The following is a 15,405-nucleotide window of genomic DNA, read 5'->3' on the forward strand; positions in this document are numbered from 1 at the left end:
TGTGTATATTTTTATTTTTTTTTTTTTCTGTAATTTGTTTGCTGAAAAAAAAAATCTGAAAATTGTAGATTGTCCGTTAACTTCAGGAACATAATTTTTTTTAATCAAATTCAAAATTTAGTTGATATATATATATTTTTTTTTATATCGGCATGTTTATACTTTTTTATGAAATAAAAAAATTATGTATGATAATTTTTAAGATAGATTAATAAATTAATTATTTCTAGCCATGAATTTAAATTAAAGTAAAATAAATCGATTATTTTTAACTTCCCGCTAAAAAAATTGTAAATTTTCAAAAATTCGGGAAGTTATTGGTTTCACCCCGATTTTCGAAAATCGAGTTTTCATCAGATGTCGTCGTTTTGAGGTCCTAGGAAGCTATTCTGATTATTCCCAGAGAAATTTGTTTCTCTGAGAATCCAAGGGAAATTTGAATTTCAATTCGAATTTCCGCAAATTTAAATTTTAAAATCGAAAAATAATTTTTGTTTTCGGCAACGCTCGGCTAAAACTAGAGCTAGAGAATTTTCCAGAGCACCCAGACCAAAAATATATACTCGAAATTTTTTATTTTTTTAATTATTCTCATTACTTGCACAATAAATTTAAATATTTAAATAATAAATTATCAGAAACGAGAAAAATTTAAAATCGTACACTAAAATAAAATGGCGGCAGAATATGATAGAAAAATATTTAAAATTAAAAAAAAAAAAACACTTGAGTGTTTGAACAAACCTTGGCGGAGAAATAATATGCAGAAGGGTGTCCTCATACCCTTGGAGATTTGAATTAAATTGCTCCAAGTGTATTGCAGCTAAAAAACGTCACTTAACTGCTATTTCCCACCAGACGATGCCAGGTGAGTTTGCTCAGGAACTTGGAAGGTATCAGCATCAGCCATCAGCTACACTTTACACTACCACTGATCACTTAACACTTTACTGCATCACAGATACTTTGCACAATTTAAATTTTACAAACACTGCACATTTTAATTAAACAATAACTATCAGCAACAAATTTTATAAGTAATTACACGACGCAACTGCAATACTGTGTCTCAATTCAAACGTAAAGAAGGATCTGGACTACCACTGCCATTTCGATGATACTGACTGCCGCTATTGGACCGCCAGTTGATACAAAATAATCGATTCTGCGATTCGTTCGAGTTTAGAAAAAATTTGAACGCCGAATACAGTGACGCGCAGTAGCGCCAATGGCGCGAAAATTCAAAATTGAAATTTGATAATTTTATTAAAAATTATTTGTCTTAATAATTATATTAATTAGTCTAGCTATAGCATTTTCAAATGCACTTTTTTATTAATTTTGATAGTTTATTTATTATTAAAAGTTTATTATTATCATTTTTTAAAATATTTATGATTATAACCTCAAATAATTATTTTTATGTATTCAACTTGGAAATTTATAAAATAATGGAAGATAATTTTGATATTTTTGAGTTAAAAAAAAATTTTCTAACTTGTACACCTCTGGAAAAAATAAAATTTCCAAAAAAAATAACCGCGGAAAGGCAAAAACTTATTTTAGATGAAATAATAACCGATTGTCTGGTCCAAAAGTACCCAGTGAAAAATAATTACCGTAGAAATTTCCTGCGGCTGTTGATCGAGAGACTGGAGAACGACAACGAAGAAATTAATGATGAATTGTATGAATTTTTCTGCAGTTATTTGTCTGCCGTGGACTCTCCTATGCACTATCGTCATTTCCTGATAAATTCAAACCAGCGCGTGATTATCAAAGAAAGCAAATCAATTATTTCTGATGGGACTACTGGGCTGTGCAGTTGGCAGGTAAAATTAATTTACAATTTTTATTAATTTAATTAATTAACTGAAGAAATAATATTGTAGGCAGCAGAAGTTTTGGCAGAATGGTGCCTAGCAAACAAGACCGAGCTGACCGGAAAATCTCTAGTAGAATTGGGATCCGGGGTTGGATTGACTGGACTGACGATTTTGAAAACCTGCAGACCTAGGAGTTATACATTCACTGACTGCCACCCGCGAGTTTTGAATTTACTCCAAGAAAATATAAAACTCAATACTGATATCAATCATGATCCTGAAAATCTGGACGCTGATGTCCAGGTCGTAGACCTGGCATGGGAGTCAATCGACGAACACAAAGAAGCCAATTGGATGTCACCAGACTTAATTCTCGCCGCAGATGTTGTGTATGACTCCAGTTCATTCCCCTCGCTAATTAACGCAATTGATGTCTTATTAAACCAAGAAAATAGTTACGCAATTATCGGCATTACTGTGCGAAATGAAGATACGCTCGACACTTTCCTGACACAATTAGGTAATATTACAATTACGTAATTACTCTAATGTTAATATTATTATTACTAAATTATAATTTCCGATACATGATCAGAATTACGTCGTTTTAGTATTAATTAACTTATTATGAATAACATTTTCTCTGTTGGGAATTGATCATGTTTCCTAGTGGAACTTGAAGACATTGTGCAATAAGTCCATACTCGTTTGACGAACTGCTGACGTTACTTTTTCCAAATTGGGTCTAATTGTAGAATCGACTGATCGACAACTTGCTTAATCGACAATATTTTTAGGTCAATTAATTACTCACGCTCGACTGAATCTGATAAAAAATTCCAGCAAATCATAATACGTATTTTTAATTTTTTTTTTTGATCATGTATTGGAAATTTCAAACCGTCAGCACTTCCGTCATGACCTTATCAAAAAAATCCGAGTGGTATATGGATTTCTTGGTGGGAAATTCGTATAGGAAATTCGTTTTGGGTTTCTGTATAAGTCAATTTAAAAATTATGGGAGTGCTGAAGGTTTAAGAGCTGACAGAATTAACCGAATTCAATGTTAAAATTAAAATAATAAATTACAGACAATCATAAACTGATGCACGATGACTTGGCAGTACCGACTTACAAAATGTTCAGCCCACCATGCACGCCAGTCAAACTCATCAAAATTACTAGATAGATTTTTTTAAATATTTTATTTTGTGAACTAAAAATTTACATAATAATTATATAAAAAAAAAAAAAAACGAGTGCATTTTTATATGAAATATAATAATTATAAAATGTAAGTTTATCTGAATAGTGTAAGTAAGAGAGGAGATTATTTAAAACCATTTTCGTTTATTTTGGCGTTTAACTTTAACTTCAGTCTCGTCCACATCCTTATCAGCATCTTTCTTGTGACCTTTTTTCAGTAAATTTTTTTCTTTAATATGTAATTTTTCCTTCAATTTTATTTTTTTTCCTTTGTGCGTTTTTGGTTCTTCTTGATTTACTTTTTTAGCTAAAAAATAATAATTAGTAATTAATATTAAGACACTAGATAAAAATAGTGGAGTAAGACAGAAAAATTGATGTCAATTGATCAGCAAAAAAATAACCGACGGTTATCTTTAAAAAATTTATAAAAAATTGACCGAATAATTTTTTGACATCAATTGTCAGCCAAAAAAATAAAAAAATTACCAGTATATAATTCCATGTGCATATTAATACTTTTATCCTCTTCGACTTCTCGACGACGATCCATTTCCAAGCATTCAACAATTTCGCTGCGCTTCTCAACGATTTCGACGAGCCTCTGAATGAGAGCTTCCTCTCGTTGCTTATCAAAGTCGGTCTTAGTAGCCTCAGGCTGGCAAATCAAACATCGAATTTGATATTCAATGTCCGCGTGCTCTTCCTCCAGGCGATGCTGCCTTCTCAATAGCATGAGCTCCGCTTGCCGTCTGAACAGCTCGTTCTTCTCATTAACGAGCGCAAATAATTCAAGCACAAGCTCGTCCGCGTCCATACTCAAGCTGCTCTCATTATTATCCTCGTCGTCTTTCTGATCATTTTCACATTTATTCCTAATCAACTGCTCGAGTCTTACGCCCTGTTTTTCCAACCCCAGCTGCTGCATTTCTATTTCCGCGAGCTCGAGCTTAACGTCCTTCATCGACATGACTTTTATTTTCCGTCTCTGGGGTATCGGACGCGCAGGAGCAGGAGCTTTTTTACGCTTCCACTTGCCCTGGCAACTTTTATCGAACTTGGTGTAATCTTGATTACTCTCTGACCTAGACATCGACTGTTTTGTTCTATTGGCCTCATTTTTACTCACTTTAATATCCTCCCACGACTGGTTTTCTCTCTCAGCGTCTTCTTCCATACCAATCAATCTGTTATTAACATTAGCATTTATATTCATTTTATTACTTATCGGAGAGTCGTTTGTCAATGACAACTTTTCTATTCCCATCGACAGTGGAGTGCTCGTAGGCATCGGAGGAGGTGGTGCCGGTTTACTTTTACGTGGCCTTGGCGTCCGGATTCCCGAGTCCTGATAATTAACATCATTATATATTTTATTTAGAAAGTTAGACTTAATAATATATATTTAGAAAATTAATACTTACGTTAAACTTATCAGGTGTCCCGGTGACAGATTTATCAGGAGGCGGTGGAGCAGGTCGACGCTTCCTGTAATAACTGCTGGGAGTTGTTGAGGTAGAACTGGCCAAGGAACTGTTGGAAGCATAGAAATCATCTCGCCTCAAATCGCTTTTCTCCAATTTACTCCTCCTGGGTTTCGGTATCGGGACCTCCAGCTTGGAGTCTTCTTCGCTCTCATGATCTTCGTCGCTCCAGAAGGGATTGAGCGGAGCCTTCAAAAGCCTCTTGGTGGACTGGGCATCGACAGTCCTAGCCGCGGGTTTGGGAACCTCCTCGGTGTCGTCGCTGTCGAAGGGATTGTTCGACCTTTCGAAATCGTTGGTCTTTCCATCAGTCTCTTCATCACTCTTGAATGGATTCATATCATCAGGATAAGTCTCCACTTCACCTCTATCTCCATCTTCATCTTCATCTTCATCTTGTTTTTTTTCAACTTCTGTTGACTCAACGCTGGCATTTATAATACTCACACACGTGTCTCGCGGTTTAGCAATCGCTTGCGACACCGGCTCGGTGATTGTAAAGTCATCTCGCGGGCATACTTCCAGCGAGTCTGGCTCCATTCGTGATACACCTGACACACCTGTTTCGCTGTCGCAGTCTTTATCACCAGCATTAGCATCACCATCGGCTTTATCATCTCTATCATTATTATTATTAGCAATAACATTAACATTAACAACTAAATCTTCGAATAATTTCAGCCTTTTCTGAACAATTGAAAGACACTGATTTACATCCGTACCAGTTACGCCGACCATCTCTTTGGTATCCTGGCTCTTAAACTCATCTTTATTTTTATCCTTATCATTAACAATTAAATTATCATCAACATTAACATCAGCATCAACATCAACATTAATATCATTATCTAAATTATCGGACGTGGCAGTAAGGCAACGATGAACACTAGAGCTAACATCTAAATTATTTACAGATTTATCATTTATTGTTCTTGATGTCATGGAATGTAAATTCGTCTTAAGATCTTCAAGACTATCTTTCGATTTAATGTCTGGGGAAGCGTTGACATCTTGGTCCTTCGAGCCACCATCAAAAGCTTCAGATTCCGAGTCTACGGTGTCTGAAAGCAAATGGCTCGACATGAAATTCAGTCTCATTGATGCAATCTGCGATGTCGACTTGAGATCTTTAGATTCATTCAATTTTTTCAGCTGTTTCTCTTCGTCGCTCAGTGACCTATGATAACTTATTTCCTGATCTTGAGATTCCAGGGATTCAGATTCAGCTGCTGCTATAGCGATTGATGAATCATTTGCACCCAGCGCCAAAGAATCGTATTCGCTTACACTAATATTGGTGGTGTCTTCATCGGGACAAGTTTCGCAGCAGTACTGACCCTCTTCTGTTTCATAGTAACTGCACGGTGTCAATTGGTTGTGACAACGCGCGCATCTGAAGCATGTGCGGTGGTAAGTTGATTTTGATATCACCAATTTTTCCGCGAGAAACACTGGCATGCTGCAGACTACACATACTTCGCGACGCATCCCCAGACGTGGTGCTGCCTAAACATATCAATTATATTTTATTAGTATTCATTAATTACTTATATTTTTATACTATTAATTCCCTATTTATCAAGACCGCCAACTTTCAAATTATTAAATTTTTTTTATCATTAAAACTGTTAAGGCAGAAAATTATAGAATAGAAACTCTGTCTTTGGTCCTTCGAGCCACTCATCTCATATACAAATCAAGATAATTACGCATCATTTTTTTTTAAATTCAAGAGGAAATTGTAAGGAATAACGTAAACTCATTAAATTTTTAAAATTATTATTTGAAATGTCATCAAAACTCATTTTTTCTAAAATTGTCGTTCAAGTCAAGATAAAAAAATTTTAAAAAAATGACATGTAATTAAATTTGTAATCTCAGGAGTTTCAAAGTCCAACGGAAGTCGGTTGCTTTACTGGTTTATGATAAAAGTATAACGGAAGTGAGCGTGAGTAAATCTAAAACAGTTTTCCGAAAGTTAAACTTTATTTCTCACACCCATATAAATAATTTTAAAAAATGAAATTTAAAATTAGCGGGAATCGAATAGATTTAAATAAATATAAATATTAATTAGACAAATTCCCACTGTACATAAAAAGTTTTAATCAACAATCTGATAACACAACTTCAGCAAATTATTATATTAGGTCACGTGCTCTACATGCTTTCTAAGTCGAATTAATGCGTTTAATATCCTGATCTTCAAACCTGTTGCTAATTCATAACAAATTACAATTACAAATATGAATAAAAAATAATATCCAATGACATTTGTTTAATTTAAAAATAAAAATGACTCAACCGACTACTTAACATGCACGCTAGTGTAAGTTAAACAGGTAACAGATATAAAAGTCAGTTCAATGCCCTCCTGCCGGTTCTTTTAGCATCAACATCATCTCCCTCAATATCAACAATTACATAAATTATTAAACTAAGACACAACAAATGCAAGTTAAATTTATAAATAATTACAAATCAATTACCGTCGATTTCATAAACGTTTCACCCTCAATTAAAATATTTTTTTAACGATTGTTGTTTATGTTAGAGAATAACTAAAGTTTAAAATTGTTAACAAGTCCTAACTAGTGAGGAAAACCGATTAATACTGAGTTTATTCGTTATTTAAGTATTCGTAGCGCGTGCGCTTTTACTTCTTTATTATTTTATTTAAACGTGTGTGTATATAAATGTATGTAGTACATAGAGGATAGAGTACATCAACATGTCGACGGTCCATAAGTCGGTGATTATAAATAACTCACGCGATAGTCTATCGCCTCTACTCCATTCTATTTTATTCCTTTTACTAAATAATAATATGTAATGCAACTTAAACTTCTATTGTGATTGTGATTGCAATTGTAATTTTAATTAATTATTTTTAACTTGTAATGGTTGACTAGTAATAAATTAATATCGATTTACTATTTGTTGTAAGTGTTTGGTAATAGGATTAATGAGTAATTATAATTATTGTAAATTAAATTTGATATGAGGTATTAATTGGTGGTGATTAAAAGGTCAGGAGGTCGCGATTTAAAAGTAGGCGATTATGTGACGAGTGAATCAATGACCTGAACGTGGATGTATTTGCTATCGACGGTTTACTTATATTATATATACACTTCCGTTGGTGCCTGAGTAATAAAACATTCCGACAGGGTCTTTACTACGTGACGGAATATCATTTTAAATAAATACGGAGGGAATATTTAAGTAGTTTGCTTTTTTTATTTATTTTCCAGGTGAATTTATACGCGGGATAAAATACCAATTTGCGGAAGATAAGTTTTTATTTTATGCGCATATGGTTTTTGGGGATTTTCCGGGAAAGTATTGATGTTATGAAAAAATTCTTGAGGAAAATTTTTTAGATGATTTTATTGCGGACAAAAAAGGTAATGGGTCTGGTGATTGTAAATTTTGAAATTTAAAAGTTATGGAGTTTTTTAATGACTCGGATTGATAGAGGGTTTCAGGAAGTGAACTTTGAAATGGTTTTAACTTTTGAAATATTGAAAATATGGGAAAAGGGCTAAGGACCTTTTTTGTAGGAAATTAAATTCTGGACAAAAAAGGTCCTGAGTCGCATTGTCGTAACTTTGTAAATTTAAAAGTTACAAGAGATTAAAGTTTGATAATTTGAATTAATAATCAAGGTGCTCCGAAAAGTAAATTTTGAAATGGCCATAACTTTTGAAATATCAAAAATATGAGAAAAGGGCCAAGGACCTTTCTTGTAGACAATTAAATTCTCTATAAAATTTCTTAGTAGCATTTTTCTCTAAAATGAATATTTAACGAGAAATTTTGAATAAATCTTGTATTAGTAATAAATAATAAGCAAAAAGCATGCACATAAAAAAAAATGTTAACATCGTGTTACTTATAAAAAATAAATAATATTTAATGAATAGTAATACGACGTACTTAAAGTACAAATGGATGAATTGAGCACAGTAAAATATAAATATAAATAAAAATAATATAAATATAAATAAAATAATTTGAGTGAAAGCATAAACAATAAACGACATAAGCAATTACCTTCTAGCAGAATATTTCAGGTTTATATTGCCCCATTAAGTCCAAGCTTTCCTCCTGAAGAACAAAAATAAATCCGTGACGGTATGTGTTAACTTATAATAGTTATTTATTCTCTCGTACGTTAACTAGGATTAGTTATAGAATAAAAAGAAAAAAAAACAACTAAACAAATCACAAGCTCTTTACTGTAAATTAAAATTCTAATAAAGTGAAAATAAAAATAAAATAAACGGCGGAATTAATAATAAAATAAATTTTAAAAAACTGTCTCGTTATTTTTTAACGAGCAATGACGCCGTCATAATCGAGGACAATTGTCATTAGGTACGGAAGTGAAGATAGGAGGCACGAGAGTGACGAGAGTGGGAATTGTGCAAGTCTCCATCTTCGTGTACAATAAAAATAAAAATAAAAAAAGTATTACGAATAAGTAGTAGTAGTTGTAGTAAAAGAAGTTGTTGTAGTTGTTTAAGAATAAGAATAATAAGATAAGAGGATAAAAAATAAAATAAAAGGTAAAGCAAAGGTAATATTACTGACGGGGCTTGTACTCTTTTAAGTACAACCAAGAGGGCAATGACGTTACTTCTGGAAGAACTCTTAGAAAATCGTGAGCAGTATCTCCAGCATCGGCATCAGCATCATCAGCAAAAGGCATCACCAGCATCAACAGCAGAAGCTTCATCTGTAACTCTGACTACTCGTGTAAATCGTGTATAACTTATCCTCAACTTGGAGAAACTTAAATTATTATCTGGCTGCTGGCGAGCAGAGGGTTTGCCCGGAACTCCGACATTTCCTTCTCATTATGATGTTACGCGGGTCGTCGATCAGCTTCGGACTCTGCTACTTATACTATTACTTGTACTGGTGCTAGTGCTTATGCTGGTACTTCTGGAACTAGTATTGGGACCTGCTCAACCTCCTTTATGTTCAACTGACTGGTTGGATTTTTATTTTCAGACGATTGTGTAGATGAGCGCGAGAGAAAACTCGACGAGGAAGAGACCGCGTCATGTTGATGTTTAATTTAATATTATTATTATTATTATTATTATTCTACAACTACTACAACAACTAGTAATTCGATTTACAGTTGAGCAATTTGCAAGACAAAATAAAGCCGTGAGTAAACAGAGAGTAGAGCGATATGAATATTTTTTAAGCTTCAAGTCTAAGCTGATGGTTTCGACGTTTATGTAACACGGTACTATTTTTTTATGGAATTTGCTAACAGTTTTCGAAGACTAGGCTCAATGCTGCGGGTGATAATAAATATTTTTATCGCGTAACGGTCAGCCAATTTTGTCTTCAAGTATTTTTATCACAATTTTTTCATTGTACTTTTTTTCGAAATAAAATTTCGCGGTTTTATTTTTAAAAGTAATTTAAGTTGATAAATTATTGCGGTCATAAAAAGTTGAAAAACAAATTTAAAGCTTTAATTATTTATTTAAAATATGGGTTTGTTATAAAACTTTTTAACAAATGGATGACAAGTTGAAGTGACATATAAAAAAAAACAAGTTGCGCTTGTTGCTGGGTAATAAAATTCAAAATAATATTATTGTTATTGTAGGGTCATCAATTTTAAACTTCAGAGAATTAATTTGCGCGGGAAAAATTAAATTTTAAATTAAAATGGGTCACAAATTTTTTTAAACTTTTAACAAATTTTCATTAAAAGGAATACAAAGTCTAAAAAAAATATCTTGTGAAATCTAGATAATTTAATTGACCGAATTAAGCGCATACGCAATTTCGTTCATTAAAAAAAAAAAAATAAAATAGTACTGTGTTACTTAACGGCTGAATGAATGAAAAAAAGTCCTGCTAAGGCATTCACATTTAAAGACCGTGCAAGTTATCTCAGTTACCTTAGACGCTGGGGATTCAGCAGGTGTAATTTGCTGGCTCGAGGTCTCGGGTGTTCTGCTCCTGGCAATTCTACTCGGCGACGAGCCTGAAAATAAAAAAAAAAAATAAAAATCACAATAACTAAATAATTAATTATCGCGTTCATCAATCTTGTATCGCCTTACTAATGTCATAAGGTCGTGCGCGATGAATAGTACAGTCTTATCGATTTGTTTAAATCAAAAGGTCGGTTCTAACGCCGATAAATTACCCCCGGCAATAAATAACTAACCAACCAAACAAATAAATAAATAAACTCTGCAAAATTATTAAATTCTTTACGCAATCGCTCCGCGGTTATGACATTTTATTAACAATGAAGACGCTCTTACTTAGATTGCGCAAGCTCTCCTCGTTAAAACCGCGGGTTGATAATCAACCAGCTAAATTTTCATTTCTTGCACATCAAAAAATTGTACAAGACCTTTTTTTTGTGTTCGATTCAACGTAATTTTCATATGGGATCGAAAAAGAAAAAATTATCGATTTGATTTTGCGCAGTGTATTGTACTAATAAATACTTGGTACTAAATATCAAATACTCGATACTGGATACTGGATATCGGATACTGGATAGCAGTTATCCGGTTGTAGCAATAATGCGTTCTGGATTTATTGTATCTCTGATAGAATGAGTTGTATAAATAGTTAAAATAATAAAAAAGACGAGGACTTGTATGACTATAAAACATATTTTGCGCACGAGAAAGTCTCGACGCCTGTCACTGTACCCAGTACCGAGATACGGACACTTAAATGCGTGTGACCTATTTTAGCGTTAACATTACATTGCATTAGACGCTCGAGTATCTACGAGTGAGTTTTTTGTTTCATTTTAAAATAGTTAGACTAAATAATAACAACAGCAATAACAGCAACAGCATCAACCATCTAGCAGCCATGTGTGTGTAATACCGCTGAACAAGTTTGCGACAATAAATGCGAATGGAAGCGCGTCTTTACACGTAAATAATATCTATATATATGTAGATATATATTGTACACATATTAATTCAAGTTGACTGGTTTTCGCGCGCGACTGCCTCTAGAACTCTTTCACTTTTATCGCCTGGAGATCGTGCCTCGGGCAGTACGTCGTAAGCTCGCGGTTTTATTCTCTTTAATTATTAGTCAGACGTCAATAAATCAGATATTTATTTTTATTTTCATTTTTATTATCATCATTATTATTATTATTTTACTTAATAATAATTAGTCTGTAAAAAGTAAATTAATTAGCGAGTGGGTGGAATAATTTATGGGCAGAATAATTGATAGTTTAATTTGTTTACCTCCAAATTGCTGATAAAACTGCGAGAGATAGGTGAGGATCGAAAGTCGATCGGGTACCGAGCACGAGGCCATGTCCTCGGCGTCCAGAAGGGCAGGAATACCCAAGTGCTGTTCGGCTGTTCTGAAGGCCAGCTCGTTGTTCCCATAAACGTCGTCCTTGTTCAAACTGCTGAAATCTCTGGTTAAATATAAAAATAAAAGACAATTCTTATTTGGGTATTGACTACTAAGTACTCGACTTAAACTCGTATCGGGTTTATCTCTTTATGGTTATTTAAACTGTTTTTTTTTTTTATATTTATCGTGTGAGTCAGTGGGTATTTTTAACCAGAGGTCAACTTAGGACCTTGATTTGTAACTGTTTAAAAAAAAAAAAAATAAAAATCAACAGCCGGCTCCTTTTTGGGTTTCTAGGCTAATAGACTTGATAGTTTTTAAGCTGGGGATTTTTTAAAATGACGAATTGTCGGTCGCGATAAAAAATTGCGTACATAATAACGAAACACGATATTTCCCAATCGATACTTGATATATGTATTTATATATAAACATAACAGCCGCGAGAAAACACGATCGTCGAGTGCATCGGTATCTTCGTATCTCGTTACACACCTGCATTTATTATTATGCAGACTCAATACTTTCAAAGGATTGATATAATATGAGGATCGTGACTGAAAAATACTACACTGCGTAGTCTTTAATCTTTAAATGAAATCTGGCTACACCTAAAATGGTTACATCATTCGATAGTTTAACTGTTTATTTATTTTATTGTCTGCGAGATTACTTGCTCATTTTAAATAAATAAATATTTTATTTAATCAATTGTTGGCTTTAGCTGATTACGTTTTTTCTTTTTTTTATTAATCATCTGGGGAATATTCGCGGTAAAAAAAATATTTATTTATATTTCAAAATTAGTCATTATCATTAAAAATAATTCAGTTGTAATTGCGGTAATTGATAATTTTAAACTGATTATATTTATTTATATAATTTAAAGACTGAAGTAAAATAAATTTTTTTTAATAGTAAATTTAGTAGGTTGTCACGATATTATTTTTCAGTTAAAAATTACCGTGAAAATTACACCGACTACCTGAGTCACGAAACTATTGATAAAAAAATTTCTACTTTGTCTAAGAGAAAGGAACACAAAGAAAATTTTTTTATTTCACAAATTTAAACCGTAACTGTTTAATTTATTTTTTACTGTACGTTAAAAAATAACACGATTTTAATTTTTACTCAAAATTTTAAAAAAGTCCCGGGTAATTTTTGAATGGGCGGTAAAATTTAAAATAAATTTATTATTTAATTGGCTGAAAAAATTAAAGTCAATTTAGTCTTGTTTGTAAAATCTTAATATTTAATTAACTGAAAGTTTTTAAAGCCTACACACGTCTAGGTTTAAATCTTTACTCTCATCTTAACCATAAATTAAAACCTACAGTATAAATTGTCAGTATTGTCTCATCATATTACCTAATAAATAATTAATTCAGCTAAAAGTATTAAATAAAAATAATTTGTTGTCTTAGGTCTTTTTTGCTTTAAATTATGGTGCAAAAAATTTTTTAGGATAAGTAAAAGTTTTTTACGCCAAAAAATCCTTTTTTTTTTCTGAAGACAAAAGAGAGATTTAAAAAAAAACTCACATGAGGTCCGGTCTAAAGTGATGTATCATCGCGCAAAAGGCCAGACCATCTCGCCAAGAGGTCGTCATGTTTTGTACATTAACTCCAGGATACCCTTCGGTAATTCTCCGGCACCAGAGCTCCAGCGCCTTGGGTCCTCGTCTCTCAGTCATCTTTCCAAACTTTAGCTCAGCTAAACTCTTATTGTTTTATTTGTAAATCCACTGGGTGTTTCAATCCAGCCTGTAACAATACAAGATCATTGCCCTTAAACAAAATTAATTAAACATGACGTAGGTGTATTTCTCCTGGACAAAAAGTAACACCCAGACCTTTAACACAAGCAGCCAAGTAAAGACTAAAGTCTAAGTAGAGAGTTTAAAAAGTTTTATTTTACTTCTTCTGTATACAGTTAAGCTCGACTTCCGGTCTAACCGGTGTTTTGCCTCAACGGAATCGCGTGATAAAAAGGACTGTTTTAGAAAAAAAACTATATATACATACATATCTATCAATCTATCACCTTTTATTTTTATTATCACTATCATTACATTCATTTTGTTACCGTAAACTTTTTTATTTATTTTTTTTTCATCAATGGACTACATTACAGTCACGTAAATCGAACGGAAGTTAGTTTTATTTAACTGCCGGTTTAATAGCAGACCAATTTAATAAAAGACAGACAATAGATAATTTTAAATATAAAGGAGAGATTTGTAACAATTACACTGGCCTAGAACCTGAGTTCTATTCTTATTTTTTTTTTTTTATTTAATTATTATAATTATTTTATTTAGGTGTCACGATAATTTATAATCAGAAATCGTGACTCCTTTCGCTTTTTAAAATACGATACCAATATAATCTGCGATCTTCGCACTATTTCTCAAACAAGAAACCATTAACTAAAATTACTTTTATTATATTATTTTTTTACCTCATGTTATTATTATTATTATTATTTTTCTGGGAACTGTTATTATGCAAGTCGACAGGAGGCTCTAATCGTCCGATCTTCTTTTTACCTCTGATCCTTTTATTTTTTATCTCCACTAGAACCTTAGCATTAGGGATCAGGGACAGCTGGATGACTACCTGTTTGATCCTCCATCAAAACCCATATCATCCTTAACATTTTCAAAATAACAATAATAATAACACAAAAGAAAATAAAATTAACAATAGACCATTCAATTTGTACTTTTTAAAAAACCCGCCATTTTTAAACAAATTTTAAATAGAGCTGAGCTAAAAAAAAAAAACAATTGACGAGAACACGCGAGGCCTAGGGTATATTTATGTATCTATATATTTATATATATGTTCAAACCGTGGGAATGTTACCGGTAAACAAAAAAGTACAATATTTATGTATTAGAAGTAAAGACGGTTACGTCGCGACGCAACTCGCGACGTTCGTGTAATGATTAAAATCATGCACTTGTAAATGCACGCGATCATTTTTACTCTTGTAATATAAATATATATAATATACATACCTTACGTCACACAATCCTTTAAACATTGCCTTCCACGTGTCACACCCAGTGACAATTACTCATTACACCGTAACATCCGTTTAATTTAAATCACTTATGAATTTTATTTGTTAATTATATAAACGCATATATAAATGTATATATATATTAATGTTTTTTAAATGATAACGATAATAAAAAGTTGTAATTTAGGTACTTGTGTACTATACGCGCGTAAATCGACAACTGACTGTCTAGCAAAGCGTCTTGTGTATAACCAGCATTATATTAGCCCTCTCTCCCGCCGCCGCCATTTTCCCCTCCCATAATGCGCGCGCATGCCCGCCATTTATTCAAATAATTTACCCCCAGAATATTCATTTTTATTTTGATCAAATAAAAAGCTTTTTAAAAATTAAAATGACGTCCAAAGTTTTCCATAAATAAATTATTAGCTCGGAGAATTTGAATTTTTTTAAATTTTGACAGCGCGGGAAATTTG

General features: G+C 32.6%; 2 protein-coding genes across 5 annotated transcripts; one reads left to right on the top strand and one right to left on the bottom strand.

Moving 5' to 3' along the window:
• The first annotated feature begins 1,441 nt into the window (after nucleotides 1–1,441).
• Nucleotides 1,442–3,109, top strand: LOC103578075 (protein-lysine N-methyltransferase EEF2KMT). Its single transcript, XM_008559026.2, has 3 exons — nucleotides 1,442–1,832; nucleotides 1,893–2,346; nucleotides 2,918–3,109. The coding sequence occupies exons 1-3, from the start codon at nucleotides 1,452–1,454 to the stop codon at nucleotides 3,013–3,015; spliced, it is 933 nt and encodes a 310-aa protein (XP_008557248.2). The 5' UTR covers nucleotides 1,442–1,451; the 3' UTR covers nucleotides 3,016–3,109.
• Nucleotides 3,069–15,160, bottom strand: LOC103578060 (MICAL-like protein 1). 4 transcript variants are annotated; one of them, XM_008559006.2, is made up of 8 exons: nucleotides 14,925–15,160; nucleotides 14,363–14,552; nucleotides 13,444–13,665; nucleotides 11,782–11,960; nucleotides 10,450–10,535; nucleotides 4,457–6,022; nucleotides 3,522–4,380; nucleotides 3,069–3,339 (listed from the first exon to the last, which is right to left on the bottom strand). In XM_008559006.2, the coding sequence occupies exons 3-8, from the start codon at nucleotides 13,593–13,595 to the stop codon at nucleotides 3,161–3,163; spliced, it is 3,021 nt and encodes a 1,006-aa protein (XP_008557228.1). In that variant the 5' UTR covers nucleotides 13,596–13,665; nucleotides 14,363–14,552; nucleotides 14,925–15,160; the 3' UTR covers nucleotides 3,069–3,160. The 4 variants fall into 4 exon arrangements, with proteins under 4 accessions (XP_008557228.1, XP_008557227.1, XP_053599085.1 ...); XM_008559005.2 differs by lacking the exon at nucleotides 14,363–14,552; XM_053743110.1 differs by lacking the exons at nucleotides 11,782–11,960; nucleotides 13,444–13,665; nucleotides 14,363–14,552; nucleotides 14,925–15,160 and adding an exon at nucleotides 8,573–8,626 and having other exon boundaries at nucleotides 10,450–10,486.
• Nucleotides 15,161–15,405: the final 245 nt, after the last annotated feature.

The sequence above is a fragment of the Microplitis demolitor genome, chromosome 2 (assembly GCF_026212275.2).
Source record: "Microplitis demolitor isolate Queensland-Clemson2020A chromosome 2, iyMicDemo2.1a, whole genome shotgun sequence".
Classification (NCBI taxonomy): Eukaryota; Metazoa; Arthropoda; class Insecta; order Hymenoptera; family Braconidae; genus Microplitis; species Microplitis demolitor.